This window comes from Sparus aurata, chromosome 20 (genome assembly GCF_900880675.1).
Source record: "Sparus aurata chromosome 20, fSpaAur1.1, whole genome shotgun sequence".
Lineage (NCBI taxonomy): Eukaryota > Metazoa > Chordata > Actinopteri > Spariformes > Sparidae > Sparus > Sparus aurata.
This window is the reverse complement of record NC_044206.1, coordinates 2,909,571-2,928,344: the sequence shown is the minus strand read 5'-3', so window position 1 is coordinate 2,928,344 and position 18,774 is coordinate 2,909,571. Positions and strand designations below refer to the sequence as shown.

Below are 18,774 nucleotides of genomic sequence, written 5' to 3'. Positions count from 1 at the left end.
CTCACAATATACTATGTCTTCCTTAACATTACATCATCAGATGTAAGTAGCTGTGACTGTTCATTTAAACGTTCCCCCGGACAACACTTGACTAATCACAGCTTAGCAACAGTAATTAGCCACAGCAGGACTGTGACGTGGTGTGTATGTGTCTACAGTAAGACAGCAGTTTTTCCCACAGAATCAGACTTTATTTGTAGAGGTGGCTGTCTAGCTGGGGTGCCGTTGGGCATGCGCACTCAAGATTTCTGTCGACTGAGTCCGGTATTAGATTTACAAAGCCCCAAAACTTGAGAGAAAAAGTGAAATGAATGGGTTTAACTGTGTGTTCATCATCTGCTCTAACATAAGCTAACATTAGTAATACTTGCTAACTAGCATTGTTAGCTAGAGCAGCATTTCTTCTATGTCCAAAGTGCACATAAATAGCTAACTACACAAGTTTTTGGGGTTACAGGTAACTTACAGAAAAAAAATAGTATATAATATTTAAACTAACGTTAGTTGGCTCTGCTCTGTCTTGAACGTTTAAGTATTCACTTCAGCAACCCCAGATAGCATTATATTTGACAAACACAGAAGTGAGTACTCATTCCAAAAAACGTTTCTCTTGTTCACAAAATTCAAAACAGCATGTGTTCTCTATTACTCTTACAAGTGTTAGCTCTGCAGCCACAAAGGGTTACATTTTTCCTCACCTTGCATGGATACTTGTACTCCGTAACTTTGCACTGTGATGAGAAAATTGCTATTTCTTAATTTCCTTGTTTACTACATAGATCATCAACTGGTGGGGAATGTTATTCCTGGCACATGTAGCTTTAGCCTCAGTCTTTGAGCATTATACCACGTACATTAACATAAAGTGTTTGTTCAAGATCGCTTTTATAACTTTTTTTATTTCATAATAAGTCAGCTGAAAATTCAAAAACATTTTTAACCAACTTAAAAGATAATGCTAGCTTGATTAGCTAGCTAGTTGTCGCTGATAATAACTGTCAGCAACCAATGTCATTCGAGTAGGTAAATTAGGGCCAGCGGCATAGAGATAAAAAGCGGCTCTTGCCCACCTCTATCTGTAAAGGACTCACAGTTTAACAAATTTGCAGTCATTATCAAAAAACTTTGTGCAAGAATAAAAAGAATGCTTGATAGGCATAGAGACAGTAACTAATGGGGAGTTGGGTTTAATGAAAGGCCAACAGCTAAATGAGTCTAAGAAACGTTGTGTGCATGTAGGGGAATGACATGAACTGTGGTTAAAGTGACTGGAGTAAAATGAGTGAAGACTGAGACATCAGGGTTTTCCCTGCCATTATACGGCTTGGGCGCGGCGCCCAAGCGTTTTTGCCTCCCGCCTAAGCAGGGTTCTCCCCAGACAGTGGAACAGCGGCGCTACGCCGCTATACCGCTAGGTCAGCGGTGCTATACTCCGCGCGTGACAGTGACGAGCGTCCGTCCCCCGGCTGACGGCGATCAGCGTCCTTCCGTCCCCCGGCTGACGGAGTTGGTGACCGTCTGTCCGTGTCTCCCCCCCCCCCCGGACTGACGTTGACGAGCGTGCAGACGGTGCGCCGCAACACTAAAAATTTCTGGGGAGAACCCTGGACATGAGATCTTTTCAGGAGAACAGTAAAAGAGCAGCATACTCTGATGAAGAAGCCTCTCATGCCCTCCAGTGGGTTGTAGAAGGGAGCAAGGACCTTAGGCTCTGGCACAGGGCTGTCTGGTCTGCGAATCAGCTGTTTGTAGCGCCGGAACATTTCTGTTGGGTCACTCCAGCACACTTCCTTCATGTGGTAGAAACGTCCTGAGCTCCACTCACCATTCCACCTGCAGGGCAGAGTTTGACTTGTACGGACTACATCTTGACATGAATGTGGACAGTTGAGGTTATATGGCTTACACTTACCTGCTTTCCTCTACATAAACAGCAGGGTTGTGCTGGAACAGTTCCTTCAGGGTGCTCTGGGAGCAGTTCTGAGATAGATAGGTGTATACGTTGTAGATGTGCTGAACTGTGGAAGTGAAATTTGCCCCCTCCAACTCTTCCTCAGAGGATTTCTTCTCTTGGGAATCTGCTTCTGGTTTGACACACCACTGCTTCAGGTAGTTAATCAGAGCATCAACTGTGATATTTTGTCTCATTCCTAGTAGAGGGGAAATGGGAGACAAACAGTTTGTCCTCCAAAAATATTCTGAGGCAGCTACATAAGAGACAAACAATAACCATAGCAATGAGAAACAGATCTACACCACAGTAGGCACATATTTACCAAGAGCTCTGGTGAACTCGCTGGGGTGTATGTCCACATAGCAGACATGAGTCCCCAGCAGGCTGGTGACCTCAGGTGAGTTCAGGTAGACTGAGTTTGGACGAAGGTACTTTCTCTCTTGCTTTTCTCCTTCCTGTGGCTGGTACGCTGGAATCCATTCAAGAGAACACAGGAAGTGGAAGAAGGAGGACTTGGTGCTTCTGATCACTCGACCATCACCGTTGATCACCTCAGCTGTGATGTACTGAGAGTAGCGGTGTCTGGGAGAAAGGGAAAGGTTTTTAAATATCTATCTCTATCTATATCTATATCAAAAAATTTATGTTATGGTTGTCTCATGTTAGATTTTGTCTCAAACTATTTTATGAAGCCTGTATATATTTATGTTTGCCTGATTCTGATTCTATTTCCTTTTCATTTGTCTAGAAACAGGCTATAGAAGATAGATTCAGTTCTGCAAATTCTGCACTAAGAAATTCCTTTTGTTTTGTGTGAATTTTATTGTGAAATGTACCCTTTTGGAAATATAAGACCATGCTACCTAGCAGACTAGAGGACTTACTTCTTAATGTGAGTTGGCCTGTTCTGTAATCTTTGAGATGTACCTGTTTTTCTAGCCAGTTCCCACGGTACATTTCTCTGACCAGCTTTTATTATTTCTATTGTGAACATATGCGCTTCAACTGACAAAAGGAACTTTACCTGTTCTGTTGTTTAAAAAAAAAACAAAAAACATTTTACATTCAGTGGGGTAGATTTGTTGATCCAGGTGTTTTTGATTTCATTTTGAGGGATATCTGTCTGTGGAGTGGCCTGATTGGGCCATGCAAGTCCACAACCCTACATAAGACCGCCTCCCCCTTTGTCTTGTAAAATAACCTGATGAGGGTCTAAGTACCAAAATGTTGTTATTAATAAACTTAAATGCAAGTGAAGTGGACAGTGTGCGGTAGTCTCTTTCCTTTAACAGAATATACTTAATATAGGATCCTATAACTTGGAGGACCCTGTGATTACAAAGCATGATCTGAAGTTGTAGCTCAGTGATCCTGATGCCTCTTGTGACAGTCAAAGTGGCAGAACTGTGTGACCTACATTCCTCTGCAATATACAGCACTCAGCAGCACTGCACGTGTTTAATGGTCAGAGCTAAATGCACTGAGATCTCTTATCGATGCTCAAAAGATCAATTAACTTGTGTCAATCAAACCAGTGTAATAGATGTGTATTCTCAGCCTCACCAATTGATTATTTTATAGTGGACTGAGTTTAAATTTGTCCTGAACATCCAAGAGACCCGAAGAATCATTTGCAACACGTAATTATTTCAATAGTTCTTGTCGAATGACATTATTTTTGGCCTAAGTCATCCACCCCTAATGCAAGGCTCAGGTATGAAAATAGTTACCAATACAGCGGATCATCTCTCCGAGACCTACATACTTTGCTCCATGTCACCATTTACATGTGCACTGGGAGGAGTCAATTTCCAGTCCTTTCTTTGGGCTGTAAACGGTTAAACTGTGTTTGTGCTTAAGTGCTGAACCGATGTTTGGTGTCGGAGATTGAAAATGCGGATCAAGGAGATGCAATATCTGCCGGACTGTTTCTCCGACACACTCTAGAGAGAGACTCACCAGGTATCAACAAGTGTAAGACAAAGAGAAAGAAACATCATACTTGAAACTGAAAAACACTAAAATGTCAGTGGCAGTGAAGATTACTGCAGCAACACTATACCGGGCTCTCATTAAAGCGCCACAACAGCGAAAGGCAACAGAGCAGCCTCTTATTTCCACACAATGTGACCTTCCCCTCAGTGCATTTCTGCCAGAATCTGTCTTTTTTAAATGGCTCACTGCAGGTCCAATCAAGTGCAATATGACTGAAGCAGCCAGTAATACTTATCAAGCAAGACTGTTGTATTATTTTAAATATTTATGAAAAAATATGAAAAAATCTAGACAAAAGGAGCTTTACCAAAATATCTCATACTAATGACTTTATGCTTTATTAAACAATATTTGACAATATTTCTCCTGCAGGATGAATTCACACTTGAAGGTTAACAAGCATCTTCACTTCAAACAAACAAACAAACAAAAATTCTGCTCCATTGCTTTCCAGATGTACGCAACGCATGGAAAGTCTTAAAATATCTCCCAGAAAGTATTGGACTTTGAGTGCTTCAGGCTTGTTTTCTTGTTTGTCATTATTGCAGACTAAAACTTGGATTAACCACAATGTTTGACTTCCAGGAAGCCAGTAGTTTCCATTCCTTAAAGTATAGTATGGGAGTCTTTTTTGAGACAGGTAATCCATGACATGAAAACTACAGACATGATTCTATTTGTCTCTCCCGTAATTGTTGCATGGTAAGGCAGCTGAGCAATCAAGGGAATAAATGATTTGCAGGTGTACTGCATTAAAGTGCGAGTGGGGGTAAGCCCATACTGTACAGCTGATCAAGACTGCAGACAAATAAAAAGCAAAGGTGAACATTGTGGAGTTCAGTACGCACATAGCTACAATATAAAATTCAGTGGCATTCTTTGGAAAAATGGTTAATTGTTGTGCAAAGTATAACACTGTGATTTGTCCAACTGTGATATAAAAAGGTTACTGGGTATACAGCGTCACACAATCTAATCTTCCATAGTGTCTGCTGTTCACCAGAATGACTATTTGAGCTCAACTGACCTCTTTACCTGAACTGCCATCGTCTGCTTACACAAATCTATAACAGTAACTCACGAGATGAGGCAGAGCTAAGAGCGACTAAATCCACACAAATTAATCCCCAGGCTGATCCCGCTGGCGACCTCCAACAAAAGCCATACAAAAGGCTCATGTGTTGCTCAGGCCGAGAAAAAAATCAGGGAACTATAAAAACAATGTCCCCATTTTACCCCAGTAAACACTTAATGCCACAGTCAAAATGCTTGGAGTTATTACCTGACACTGACTAAACCATTAAGCCATGGGCTACCTTAACACAACAGAAACCCCTTCAATGCACCTGCTTCTCAACTGTGTAAATCTTCACCTGGACAGAATATGACATAGAAAGAGAACTATGTAAGTGAGTGAGTGCCCATGCATGTTTGTTACCCAGTATTCCAGTTGGCTGTCAGATGCTCCAGTAAGGCCATTCTTTGTTGCAGGAGGCAGGAGCCAGGCAGCTGAGCAGTGGCCAGCGCATAAAACTCCTTGCAGGGGTAGTCATCGAGCACACAACCTTCCTCCGGAATTTGGTACCATGCTTTACTCTCCACAGACCAGGGGCTGGAGGCCTGGAGGAGGAGGAGGTGGAGGAGGAGGTAGAGAGTATGATAAGAGGGACAAATACTGTTATTGAACTGAAATATTATAAAGCCGTTAAGCTGCAGTCATATTATAGAGCAGCGGTCCTCAATAGGCGGCCCCTGGGCCGCATCCGGCCCGCCGCCCTCCTGTTTGTGGCCCCCGAACGGTTATTCCCTCACCATGTGTTTTGGTTGGGTCAGCACGTGTATACCGGGACTTGTCTCCATGCCGACGATACACAGACAGCTGGGTCACTCACCGATGCAAGCGCAACTTTTAACTTTCACATTTTGCCGGTGGTAAGAGATTGAAAATGGCGTGCTCCAAGTAAACTGCTACAACAAAGCGGACAGTGAAAATCGGCAACTTAAAATTTGCATTCATTCTCCCTCCAACCAGGACAAAACCCATGGATCTGACAGTCCAGCAGTAACAGATACTTGGCCTTACATAGTTTATCATCTTCGCTAGTCTCATCATGTATTTTCACGATGAGTGTAACGGACGGGGAGTCTCTCCCAGCAAACACCCTTTCACTCACGGTGCCAAAATTTTTATCATCCTTGTTAAAACTCAGCACCATTTAATCACAGAACAAATGACGTGAATTAACCCACAACCATCTTGCATATCATCTTATTCACAAACACATTCAAGAACCATTATAACACCTACACCAAAAGAATACCCAAGATTCATTGCGCCACAGTCCACAAGGTGCGTTATAAAATGCCAGGAGAAGCTGTGATGAAGATTCCCAATTTGAAACAGCATTATGAGACGAGGCATAGGAATTTTGAAGAGACATTTCCTCAAAATTCAGAGATAAGCACAACACAATTAATGCACTGAAATCGTCATATCAAGCTGCAAGCAGGATTCTTGTCACATCTATGAAATAAAATAATGCATGACTGAAGTGATGGACACAATGTTTGAAGGCAAACAAAAAGAGGAAATATTCAACTATGTATTTTAATTTATGTTTAAATGGAAATTACATTTTATTTTAGTTTGTATTTTGTTTTTTAGAATGAAAAGGACATTTTGTTTTGAATATTACAGTATTATTGCATGTGGCCTGACCGACCTCAATACATGGACCTTTGAGCCATTGAAAAAAATCTTTGTGGCCCTTTAAGATTTATATTTGAGTACCCCTGTTATAGAAGGACAACTGTGTTTTATTTTCAGCTGAATTACTGATTTTTCTTTTTAGCTTTAAGGGATAATGAAGCAGAGACAAACAGTCTCTGCTTCAGTGATGAATGCTGGAGAAGACGGATAACAGCTTCTTAACCAGACGCTATTGTGTAGTGTAGTGACTCTTCAGCTGACAGCACTGTCAGCAGACTTCACTCTGTGAAGAACAAATATTTATTAGGGATGCATGGTAATGGAATGTTTGTATTATCGGCTATAGATTGAGACAAAATAATGGAGTAAATAATACTAATAGCCAGATTGCTTTCATTGACCTAACAAGTACAAGAATGTCTTTGTTTTGTTTTTTTAAGTTACAAAGTATTTTTAATGCAATGTTTTCTAGGACCAGTATTTTATATCTTATTTTGTTACATTTGATAAGTATGTATTTGTAATGTGTGCCCATCTCTGACCGACTGTTAAGACATTTGTAATCTGTGAAATTCTTAACTGAGTTTACTTGATTAATGATTTATCCTCATCATTACTAATGAACACACTATGATGCACTAGCTAGTGGTATGCACCTTCAGAATTGGTATGAAATGAGGTATAAAATATTAAATAACCTATCTTTGCTCACTATATCATACCCTTCTCCTACCCTCAGGCAGGGTTTCTGCAAGAAAAAATTGGCACCGGACGACGTGACCGGCAGGTTTTCAATTTACCAGACAAATGTTTGAAATTCCGGTCAAATACCTATCTGAATTTATTGAGCTTAAAATGATAAATGATATGCAGGATATATAAGAATGATATCAAAGCATGTCAATCTATAATCCTTTTTATTGAAAAGTATAGGTTGTATAAAATAAAATGAGTGCCGTCAATTGACTCACATGCGTAACTTCTAAAATTAATATTGCACAATGCGCTCTTTTAACATGAACATAAAGAAACTGAAGGCCTGTTCTCAGATAAAACAATTTGCAAACAAAAAACACATCTGGACTGGCTCATACCATTTTAATAACGTGGTGTGCAACTTCAATTAAAAAAGGCCGTTTGCGATATGCTTTTGAAATACATATGAAATAAAAACTCTATATAAACAAAATCCCTTGACATGTGTCAGGCTTTTGTTTTTTTTTTTTTTTTTTTTTACTTTTTACGCATTTTCGCTGCAGCGAAGTGTGCAGCAGCTGAATTAAAATCAAAAGTGTGCAGTGTCTCTCCGCAACGTGCAATGCGCATCAGTCTTGTCACATTACTCTCCCCCAGGCGACTTCGCGGTGCTGTTTTGATGCGGTTGTGCACACTGGGGGCGGAGATCATGCAGGCTATCTTGGCCAGTTTAGTCCACTCGGGGTAGATTTTACTGAAATCTCAGAAATCTCAGAGAACTCCGCAGGCTGGCCTCCATAACCGCAAAGTGCTGTCATTACAGCCATGGCGTCTCGTTGCGCACAAGTGGCAGATGAGCGGGCTTGTAGCTGTCGCCGACTTGTCCTCACTTGTAATTTATTTGCCAAAATGACCAATAATGGTTTGGACGGCTGATTCCGTATACTCCTGACGCTCTGAACAGACGGAGAGATAATTAATCATTACTTGGAGGGAATATTTTCACCGGACATTTTGACCGGTAGGGTCAAAAAATACTGGACTTCGGCAGATTTTACCAGTCAAAGTCTGGTAATTTCCGGATAACGGAAACCCAGCCCTCAGGTGTGCATAAACTTAAGAATTTGAGCTGAAGAAGGTAATTATCAGTTATCCTATCGGCAGAAAAAAAATCCACATTGATCTCTCTGACTGTGTGAAAATCAGCTGTTTTCAGTTTTTAGATTAAATTCATTATGCACTGTGACCATTTAAATTTACTTTCATTTAAAACTTACGTAGACTACATTTCGTAGCAAATAAATCTAAATAATTGAGAGGCTTGAATTGATCAACCACTGATCACCTGACTTACACTAATAAATTTACTTAAAATTTTGCTCTGGCTTTTTTATTAAGTTTGTATTCAACATTATACCTTATTAACCGCATTAAATATACTGAAATGAATGCAAAAATGTCACAAAAGAAGCTATAGAAGATATTATTTTGGCCGACGGATATTTTTTTATCTACATGTAAACTTGGCCCGTGACTCAAGAAGCTCATTTTGGACAATGGAGTTAATATTATATTTGTCATATTTGTAGGTGAGGTGTATTTAAGAGAAAACATCAGCAGTAAGTGTTAATGTAAATCTGTGAAAAGGGAAAAAGAATGAACAACAAGCAAGTGACACATAATATCCCGAAGTCCCAACGTAATAACAAAATATAATACCCGATATACCATGCCCTCTTAAATTATTTTCATTGTCTTCTGTAAAGTTTGTTTTGCTCTATAAATTAGTTTCAAGCTTCTTCACACATTAATAATCACAATTTAACACCAAAGAAAATACTGCAACAATAACCACAGACAACAAGTCCTGTTTTTGGATTGCGATCTAACATTTACAGTTCAGTGTCTGCACCTGATGTGTACAGTGTTTTTAAGAAGGGATGATGTATCATGTAAGTATCATAGCTTGCCATATGACGAGAAAGCCCCACAGGTCAAATAAGGACTGATAGTATCATGTTGAATCTATGTATCATCCCTGCTAGCTGTAGCCCTAGCTAAAACAGGCACTGGGAATGTGAACAGTGCAGCCTCAGCTCTGTCTGTGACACGTCCCATCACTCACCTGCTTTTTCTGCTTATCCTCAGGGCAGCTATTGATCCCTCCATACCACCCCTCTAGTCCTTGTGTGACTCATAATATTTAATACCTTCATCTTTCAATGACTAGCTTATTCCTCATGATGAGTCACAGTTAGTTTGTAATGTTTTGTGACAATTGTGCTCTGCTTCTGGTGTCCATGCAACCAGTAAATATTGTGTCCTTACACAACACATGCAGAGCCCTTCATCATCTGGGCTAACAGGTGGGGCTGTCATGACCTTGGGTCTGCTCCTACTGACAGTATAATCGCATTTTTTTGTGCGATCTATAAACAGCTGAGACAACAGTGTTACAGTGTCTTCCTCACCAGTTCTTTAGCAGTGAGTGTTCGTTTGGTTTTGCGGATGATGAGGCCGTCTCTGACTCCCAGTCTGCTGAACAGCTCTCTCCATCCTGCTACATCACCGTCTGTCTGCACGTAGCACGGGCTCAGCAAGACCCAATCACAGCCTGGTTGAGAAAAAAAAACAGACAAGCAGAAGGATGACTGTTTACAGGATGCGTGCATCAGATGAGCATCAAACAGGTAAGATGAGAAAATCAAAGACAAGAAAGGACTCAAGCATGATGACAGGAGTCTAGGGCTGGGACGACTTCCCAAACAGGAAGTGGTAGTACCTGCGGAGGCTGAGAATAGCCTCTCTCACACAGAGACGCTGCATTAACGCCGCAGCGGCGGTTCATCAATTCTCCGCCGTTGGTCATTCAGACAGAGCGAAGCACCGCTGGAATAAAGACGAACCACCATGTAATTCACACAGAAAGCTGCGCTGCCGCTCCTAAAGAGGCCCGAAGGTAGACGTCATGATGATGACCTCGGGGTGTTTCCCAGGTGTTTCCCCTGTCGATCTAAACCTGCAGACCGTTTATAATATGTAGTGACTGAGAACCCCGCCCCCTAAACATCCTGGAAGGTTAAAGAGTTACGTTTTTCGTGCTAAATTACATTATTACATAATCACCATCAGTAAACAGGTCGCTGCTGACTGTTTTCTGGGGGAAAGTTCACTAAAGTCTCGGTCAGGAGGGCTGACCATCGCGGAGATTTCTATCAAAACAACCACTTAAGTGAGTTAAAGGTTTTTGCCGGTGACGGAGACTGTTTTTCAGGCAGAAATGTGACGAAGAGTTAGTAGGACAGGCTCCGCCTACAACTGCGGTATTTTTTAACAGTCTGCTTTACTGTTTTACAGCCAACAGGTGAACCCCTACAATGCTCATCCAATACAAACAGAACCAAAGCTTTCAGGGTTTCTGGCAGTTGCTGATGATGAACAAAGCCCAGGCCTGAGAGGGAGGAATCAAGCAAAACAGCTTTCTCAGTCTGCTTGGAAGCAAACAAAATGAGTCAAGATAAAGTACTGTAACGTCCTCTACCAGGTGGGAATTGATTACACTAGCTTAATGGGAAATATGGTGCAGTACAGTAGCACTAACAATAGCAGGTATTTGTGTCAGGCTGACAGGCACCTGTTCTCCCCTTGGCCTTATTTGTTTATGGAAGGAATATAAAGGATTAGTCTCTAGGCTGATCAAGGTATTTATTGTGATGCTCCTACTATCTCAGTTCGCTCTCGACATTTTAGTTTCTCGTTTAGGCTCTTCTCTGGTCTTTTAAACGCCAGGAGGAAAAGGTAGTTTACCCATTAGGATAGAATATCCTTTTCACTTGAGTAATTTTCTTTAACAGAGTTGATTTCAGTATTTTATATACATTATTTATTAGGTTTGTGCATAATGTTATTTATTATGTTATGTGTATTTGTTGCTTTTTGTATTTTGTGTGCTCCTATTGCTGTGAAACAACAAATAAAGGTATTGATTGATTGATTGATTGATTGATTGATTGAAAGTACTTGAAGCCCTGTGTGGCATCGATTTTAAAAAGTCTACCGGGGCTGATCAGCTGGACCCACAACTGTTACTACTAGCTGCTCCTGTTATAACTGATGCTTTGACACATATTTTTAATCAAACTTTAATAACTGAAAGTATTCCACCTGTGTGGAAAACTGCTCTCGTTTCTCCATCGCACAAATGTGGTCCTGTGGACAACTTGAATAATTATCGCCCAATCTCTAAACTGTCTTGTTTGGCTAAAATATTAGAGTGGCTTGTTAATAGTCAATTAAAATTGTTTTGATCTACTTTTAACATTTTAAATCTTCATCAGTCTGGCTACAGATCTGCACACAACACTTTGACAGCAACAACTAAAGTTGTCAACGATATTGTCCATGCTTTAGATAATAAACTGGTCTGTACTGCCATTTTTGTTGACCTCTCTGAGGCATTTGGCACACTGGACCACTTGTTCTTTTAAAGTGCCTTGTAACCATTGGTTTGACAGGAAATCCCTTATTTGGTTCAAAAACTGTTGAATCCCCTTGATGTAGTGTATCATTCTGCATACCATGTCATTACAAGTGATTTTATTACATTTCTCAAAATGACCATTGCAAGTTGCATAGCAACACACATAATATCGAACTTTGTGTATCAAATGTATAACACTTAAAAATAAAAAAATTAACAGACTATGGCGGAACAAATAATTTGGTCATCTGCAGAGTTCTTGCACCTTTAGTCCTTCTGATACTATTCTGTAATTCTACTCTCTCTAATTCTTTGGTATTCTGTTTCCAGGGTCATGTATACTTTAAGGAAAGTTGATGTATATTGTTTTCCATTTATTTTTTTTAATCCAGGGGTGCAATTTTGAGAACTTGAGAATGTTGCTCTTCTGAGCCTGTACAGCTGCCAGGATGTACGTGAAGAGGAACACCAGAGATTTAGCATCTAACGCTTCCATAAAGTTATAAGGCCCAAGAGAGACTGTTAAAATCGATACAGCAAAAGCCAACAAATCCTGCTCTTTGGCTCAAAAGCTCCAAAAATGCTGTATCCTAGATTTCCCATTGTGCCACCAATAAAAATGTCTTTCTTATATCCTTCTTGCCTGGCTCTAATCCACATCGTTCATACTCCACCACTACAGTTTCCAAGCCCAGGCTACGATCAGCCTACATAAATTTCAACAGGCTGATCCGCACTCCACATGGTGAGTAAGCTTAACTTGAGTGTAAAATGTGTAAAATCAGTGAAGATGCAATTAAATGATCTGTACATGTGTATGCACATGAAAAACCTTGAAATTATATTGGACGTATGAGTCATTTATTTGAACTGTAGAAGTTATAAAAGATATAGTCTCCAGATCATTTGAGAGGCTAAATTTGCATTTTTTGTTTCATTTTAATCTGACATTTTATTTATCTTTTGTTTGAAGATAAGGATGCACGTCACTTTGTATGATGATCTAGCTTATTTTAGAGTGACTGACTTTAATTACTGGACACACCAGGTGGACTGCAGGCCTGGTTTGTCTAGGCTTGTCTTTAGCTGCTAAGTGGCGACCCTAAACTAACCAGTAGCAGCTGTAATACATTTAATCGGCAGTCATACACTCTATGTCATAAATAGCATCATCAGCAAGCACCTTACTAAAGATGACAATGAGACCATGTCTACAATACAGGAACTCTGCAGCAGCTACTTTAAACAAACTTAGTATATATTTTTTTGTATAAATGCTTTTTATGGTATGTTTAATAGTTTAACTTTTTATCTTGTTAAAAAAAAAATCAGACCATCATTCAACGAAATCTTGGGAGTTGACTAAAGCATATTATCAAGCATAGCTTTCCAACATAGGACTGATCTCACTTTCTATCTTTAATGTTCTGGAACTGTGCAATGCAACATTGTTTTATGCTGTGAAATGTAATGTATTGGATGAGTATAGCTATTTGCAGATATGCAGCATTAAATGGGAACAAAACAATTTACATTATACAACTGAACAGATAAAATGCTCAAACTGATGTGTTTAAAGGGCGGAGGAGCAGAAATGTAAAGAAGAGAACATCAGTCTTAATTCCATGACATGTTGTCCACTCCACCACCACTTACATAAAACACACACACACACACACACACACACACACACACACACAACTCAGTCTATTCAGTACTCCCAAGCATGTGATGCTTTCTGTAACCTACAAAGGAAGCAACCCCTCACATAATCACAAGCTACTTTCCCCACAAAGGAAAATACACACACAGTCTGATAGATGAGCATGAGCAAACAGACAGCTGATGTCAGAAATGTCCCCAGAAGAAAAAAAAGAAGAGATGACAGCTGGGGACAGGAAGACACAAGTTCTGCTGAAGGTTCTGAATCTTTTAGCTGGCTTTAAAAGGCCACCATGGACACTGAACAATAACTGGAGAAGTACAGTGAAGTTCATCTTTAAAGGGATATTCTGGCGTAAATTTAATCCATGGTCTAACACACCTTGACACAGAGTAAGACCCCCCCTCGAGAGATCAAGTTTTCCGGACGCTAGGTTATGTGGTTTTAACAACCTCAGAAAAGACAGCACGGTAACAATACACTGCAGTCTATGACTCCAATAAGAAACCACCATCAGAAAGGCACTCATAGCCACAAATAATGCTCAGAACAGTGCAGCAGTACAAATATGGTCCTAGCACATAGTTCAAGGCATCAAACATCTGCTAGCTTTGCAGATAGCTTTACAACTCACCACTCTCCTGCAGCAGCTTGCTCGTTGTGGGGAAGCCCTGATGAGTCGATTACCGATTGCAGTTAGAAATGCTCAATTCCATTCTTGACACATGAACTTCGATTGCATTTCAATCAAAGTAATAATCACACATTTTCATCCTTGGGCTGCGGAACTCTACTGCACTTGGTAATTGACTCGTCAGGCTTCCCCACAATGAGCAAGCTCCTGCAGGAGAGTTGTGAGTTGTGTTCTCTTTTTAATAGAAATCTGGCTAAGCTAGCAGATGTTTGATGCCTCGAACTATGTGCAGGGACCCTATTTGTACTGTTGCTGAAGTTTGGTGCTGTTTAGAGAATTATTTGTGGCTATGAGCGGCTTTTTGATGGCGGTTTCTTGTTGGAGGCATGGACTGCAGTGTATTGTTATCGTGTGGTCATTTATGAGGTTGCTGAAACTACATAAGCTAGCGGTCGGAAAACTTGATCTCTCGAGGGGGGGTCTTACGTGTCACGGTGTGTTAGACCATGGATTAAATTTACGCCAGAATATCCCTTTAAGTACATCAACCTGTTTACAGACTGTGTGCGTGTGTGCGTGCGTGCGCTTGTGTGCGTGTGTCTCTGTACCAGGCAGTCTCTTTGGTAGGTTGATGTTTCCGTATTCTTCAGAGAAGTGCACACTTTCATTGGCCGGGCACAGCAGACCCCTGCTGGTGAGGATGGGTACTGCATCATCTGAGTAATCCTTGCTGGAGGAGGCATGCAGCTTGATGAAAACCAAGTAACTCACCACTACAGCCTCCGGCTTCGTCTGGTGGTAAAATTAGTGGAGAACGACAAAGAGGGAAAAAAAAGGGCAATGAAAGAAAGAATGAGAGACATTTTGAAGGCAAATACAATGTAGACTCCTCCCTATCCACTGGCTCCAACCAATGCTCTCTCAAACTGGCTGCTGTCATCCCCATTCTCAAAAAAATATGGATAAAACCCTGCAATCCCAAACAACTACCGACCTCCAACCTCCTCTTTCTGTCCAAAATACTGGAATGCTCTGTCGCCTCCCAACTCAAGTCCCACTTCTCAGCCAATAACCTCTACAAACCATTCCAATCCTGTTTCAAATCCAAACACAGTACTTAAACAGCTGTGCTCAAAATACCAAACAACCTTCTCCTCTCCTGATACTGGCAACATCAACATTCTCATCCTGCTTGACCTCTGTGCAGCTTTCAACACCACCATCAACCATTCCATCCTTCTCACCCACCTCGAATCCACTTTAAATATCGGAGCACCACCCTCTCCTGGTTCAAATCTTACCTTACCGACAGACATCAATTCACCAGTATCAATAACTGCAAATCCCCTACTGTTCACCTCTCACAAGGTGTTCCCCAAGGTTCAGTTCACGGACGCCTCTTCATCCCATACATGTTCCCCTTTGGTCACGTAATTTGCCGTCATGGACTTCAGTTCCACTGCTTCGCAGACAACGTCAAGCTCTACATCTCCACCCAAAAAATCACTACTGTGACTCACTCAGCCCTGACTGACTACATCATGGAAATAAAATCCTGGCTTCAAACCAATTTTACTCAAACTGTGATAGAGAAGAAATCATTTTTAGTCCACCCACAACTTCTCCCTCACTACACAATGGCTCCCCTCATATCCGAAACCTAAGTGTGATCTTTGATCAAACCCTCTACTTTGATCAACACTTAGAACACCAAAACAGCCTTCTTTCACCTCAAAAACTTGGCCTGCTTCGGTCCACCCCTCTCATTCACAGCTGCAGAGGCTCTCATCCACCCTTTCATCACTTCTAGACTGAATTACTGCATCGGCCTCCTCTATGGTACATCATCCACAATACTCCAGAACTCTCAGAAATATCCCAAACTCCGCTGCTCACCCACTCCCAGACCTGTGACCACATTACTCCTGTTCTTCAGAACCTCCACTGGCTCCCTGTCCCTCAGGTAATCTACTTCAAACTTCTCCTCATCATCTACGAATCCCTCCAAAACCTGGCTCCCCTTACTTAGTTGAGCTCCTCCACCGGCACACTCCCCCCTGCCCATAGAAAACCTGCTAGTTAAAATGAGCCTTAACCTTCCATTTGTTGTTCTGTATTGCAGGGTAGATGTGCTGCTCCAGTAGCTTTTGGGGCTCCAGTTCATGAACACCGAGTCTTCTCAGCAGCTCCTGAACCTGCTGACTCTCCAGAGGCTCCAAACAGCTCAGCAGAGCAGAGTGAACAACATTCAAATCCCTGTACAGTGCTGACAGAGGTCCTGTGAAAAGAGAAGAAAGCTAGATTAACAACACCACAAACCACAGCCTAAACTAATCTCAGGATCCATGACACAGTGACAACAAATTTAACATTTTCGAAACATTTCAGTATCAACATACAGTACATTTTCCATTATTCCAGTTCATTTAATAATTCACACTCCTGGAAGAGATTATCCTGCCAACAGATGTTAAAAGAAGCCAAAAGCTGATGAAGTAACAAACTGTTTCTTTGAAAACCTTTTAGTACTGATGTCTAGACTCATTTGAACATGGATTTGGGAAACAAAGAATTCATTGCATGAATAAATTTGTTATGTCCTGTCAGTTGTTTCTTGGGAATTATACAACAAGTAGTTCCAACCAAGCAATCTGACTGGTCAACAAGACATTTAGACCGTGCTCAAATCAGCATGACAGCATGCCTGACTCATTACTCAAAATATTACTCCGCCAAGTCTGTGTTTCCATCTCCATGGCAACATAGTAACTGTCAGAGCTGGAGCAAAAAAAATAAAAAGTACAGCTTGAAATTCAAACTTTCTGCCGTAAAATATGCAGAGGAAAAGTCAGGAGAAGCAGCCGCTAGACGTTTCTCTGAAACAAATAAACGCCCCAACTATTATTTATTTTCCCTTCAGTGTGAGTGACACTATTGTGACCGTTTTATAAAAAATATAAAAGAAAAAAAATCAACATCGTTGTTATAACTTGGGCGACAAAAATAAGCATTTTCTGTTCATCTGTGCAGTATTGATTTAGTTCAGGAAATTCCGAGACCGCGACCACTTCAGTGCTGCCTGACCACATCGCTGTCGTGCTCAAATGACATTAAAGCACACCTACACAGTAGCACAATCACAGCTGTACAAATGTACGCCACCATGAGTGACAGCAGAGATGAGGAGTTTCCTCCGCTGCAACAACTTCACTTGCAGAATGATGCCAGATAATTCACCGTGAAAGTGGCGAAGTTTGTGACATTTTCAACCCGGATTTTTGAGAGGAAGGAATTAAACGTCTGTCCCAAATAAACGCCTGGTCTGTTAAGTGATTGAAACAAATAAATGCCCCGGCTATTATTTGGTATTTCACGGTATGATAACTCTCCCGGCCGGGGAGAGAGACATGCGTCACAGTGCTCAGCTGCAGACACAGCAGAGAGGTGACGAGATGCGACTCATCATGACTGACAGGCATCAAGGCCACTCAGCGTTACCTTATTAAAAAAAATAAAATAAAATAAAAAATATATATATATAAAATATTAGGCAGAGTTATGGAAATGAAGGCCACATGAATGTGATTGTGCTACTGTGGTTCATAGTAAAGTACAACAGACCGCTGTAATCAAGTAACAGACACATATTTTCATAACTTAGCAAGTGGTCCAACTTTTTCTCCGATTTTCTCCAAGCACTCTCCTTTATTGTCCGGTCTCTGTATGTGTGTACAGCGGTATGGTGGTACAGAGCTCGGGAAGCAGACCGGAGCGCTGCTGTCTGCGCTGCAGCCCCGGCTCGGAACGACACAACAAGCGAGGAAAGCTAGCTGAGGCCTGTACTGCGAAGGGGGCTCAACATAGCCAGGCTTTGTGCTCATGATGCAGCTCAACAAAGCCCCAAGTCCCCAAATAGAGTTAAACGGTACTGCGACGGTGGTTATCAACTTAATTTGTCAAGTCCGGTTCTCTGCTTTGTGCTCTGCGCGCGTACACATAATAGGGGGCGTTTGACGTCATATTATTCTACTTCCGTGCGAAAATGAATCGATCCCGGGCCACATATTTTACTCAAGATGAGCAGATTCTTATTATGCAGGACTATGAAGAATTCAAGGAAACCATCACGGTAAAAAGTAACACTGTCGCCGCCAACAGAGCGAGGGAGGGCTGCTGGCAGGAAAGTGCTGACCGTGTAAATGCGTAAGTTAACAATGATTAATATTATGATCAATATTATATTAAGCCCTTAGTGTTTTAATTTCTAAAAGCTCAACATTGTGCACCTTTTACATATTAACCCTCATCCATTTAAAAAATAAATAAACTGAAGCAACAACTAGCCTATCTTTTCTCATTTTTGAATGATGTCTATATTGTTTTCACATTTTACTGATCTCAGTTATAGAATGCGCGTGTGTGTTTTATTGAAAGCGAGGCTGAGTGTGCGTAGGCTATAAATGTTCAGTGTTTTTTTGTTTTTTGTTTTTTTTTTGTATTAGTGTGTCGGGATCAACAAGCAAATGTAGCTACTGTCCCTGTACAATGACAATAAAGAGCTTTTTGGCAGTGAAAATAGCTCCAGCCTGTAAGATTTGTGTTTGGGCGTACACTGCCCTACAACGGGTGAAACATTGATCAG

General features: G+C 41.0%; 1 protein-coding gene across 1 annotated transcript in view; it reads right to left on the bottom strand.

The window, feature by feature from the left end:
• Nucleotides 1–18,774, bottom strand: part of LOC115571077 (protein NO VEIN) — an 83,649-nt gene that overhangs the window by 14,225 nt on the left and 50,650 nt on the right. Inside the window, exons 29-35 of the mRNA XM_030400127.1 lie at nucleotides 16,229–16,410; nucleotides 14,741–14,924; nucleotides 9,827–9,969; nucleotides 5,388–5,569; nucleotides 2,277–2,536; nucleotides 1,913–2,150; nucleotides 1,650–1,833 (exon numbers count right to left, since the gene is read on the bottom strand). Of these exons, the coding sequence (XP_030255987.1) occupies nucleotides 1,650–1,833; nucleotides 1,913–2,150; nucleotides 2,277–2,536; nucleotides 5,388–5,569; nucleotides 9,827–9,969; nucleotides 14,741–14,924; nucleotides 16,229–16,410 (1,373 nt within the window). The remainder of the gene's footprint in view (nucleotides 1–1,649; nucleotides 1,834–1,912; nucleotides 2,151–2,276; nucleotides 2,537–5,387; nucleotides 5,570–9,826; nucleotides 9,970–14,740; nucleotides 14,925–16,228; nucleotides 16,411–18,774) is intronic.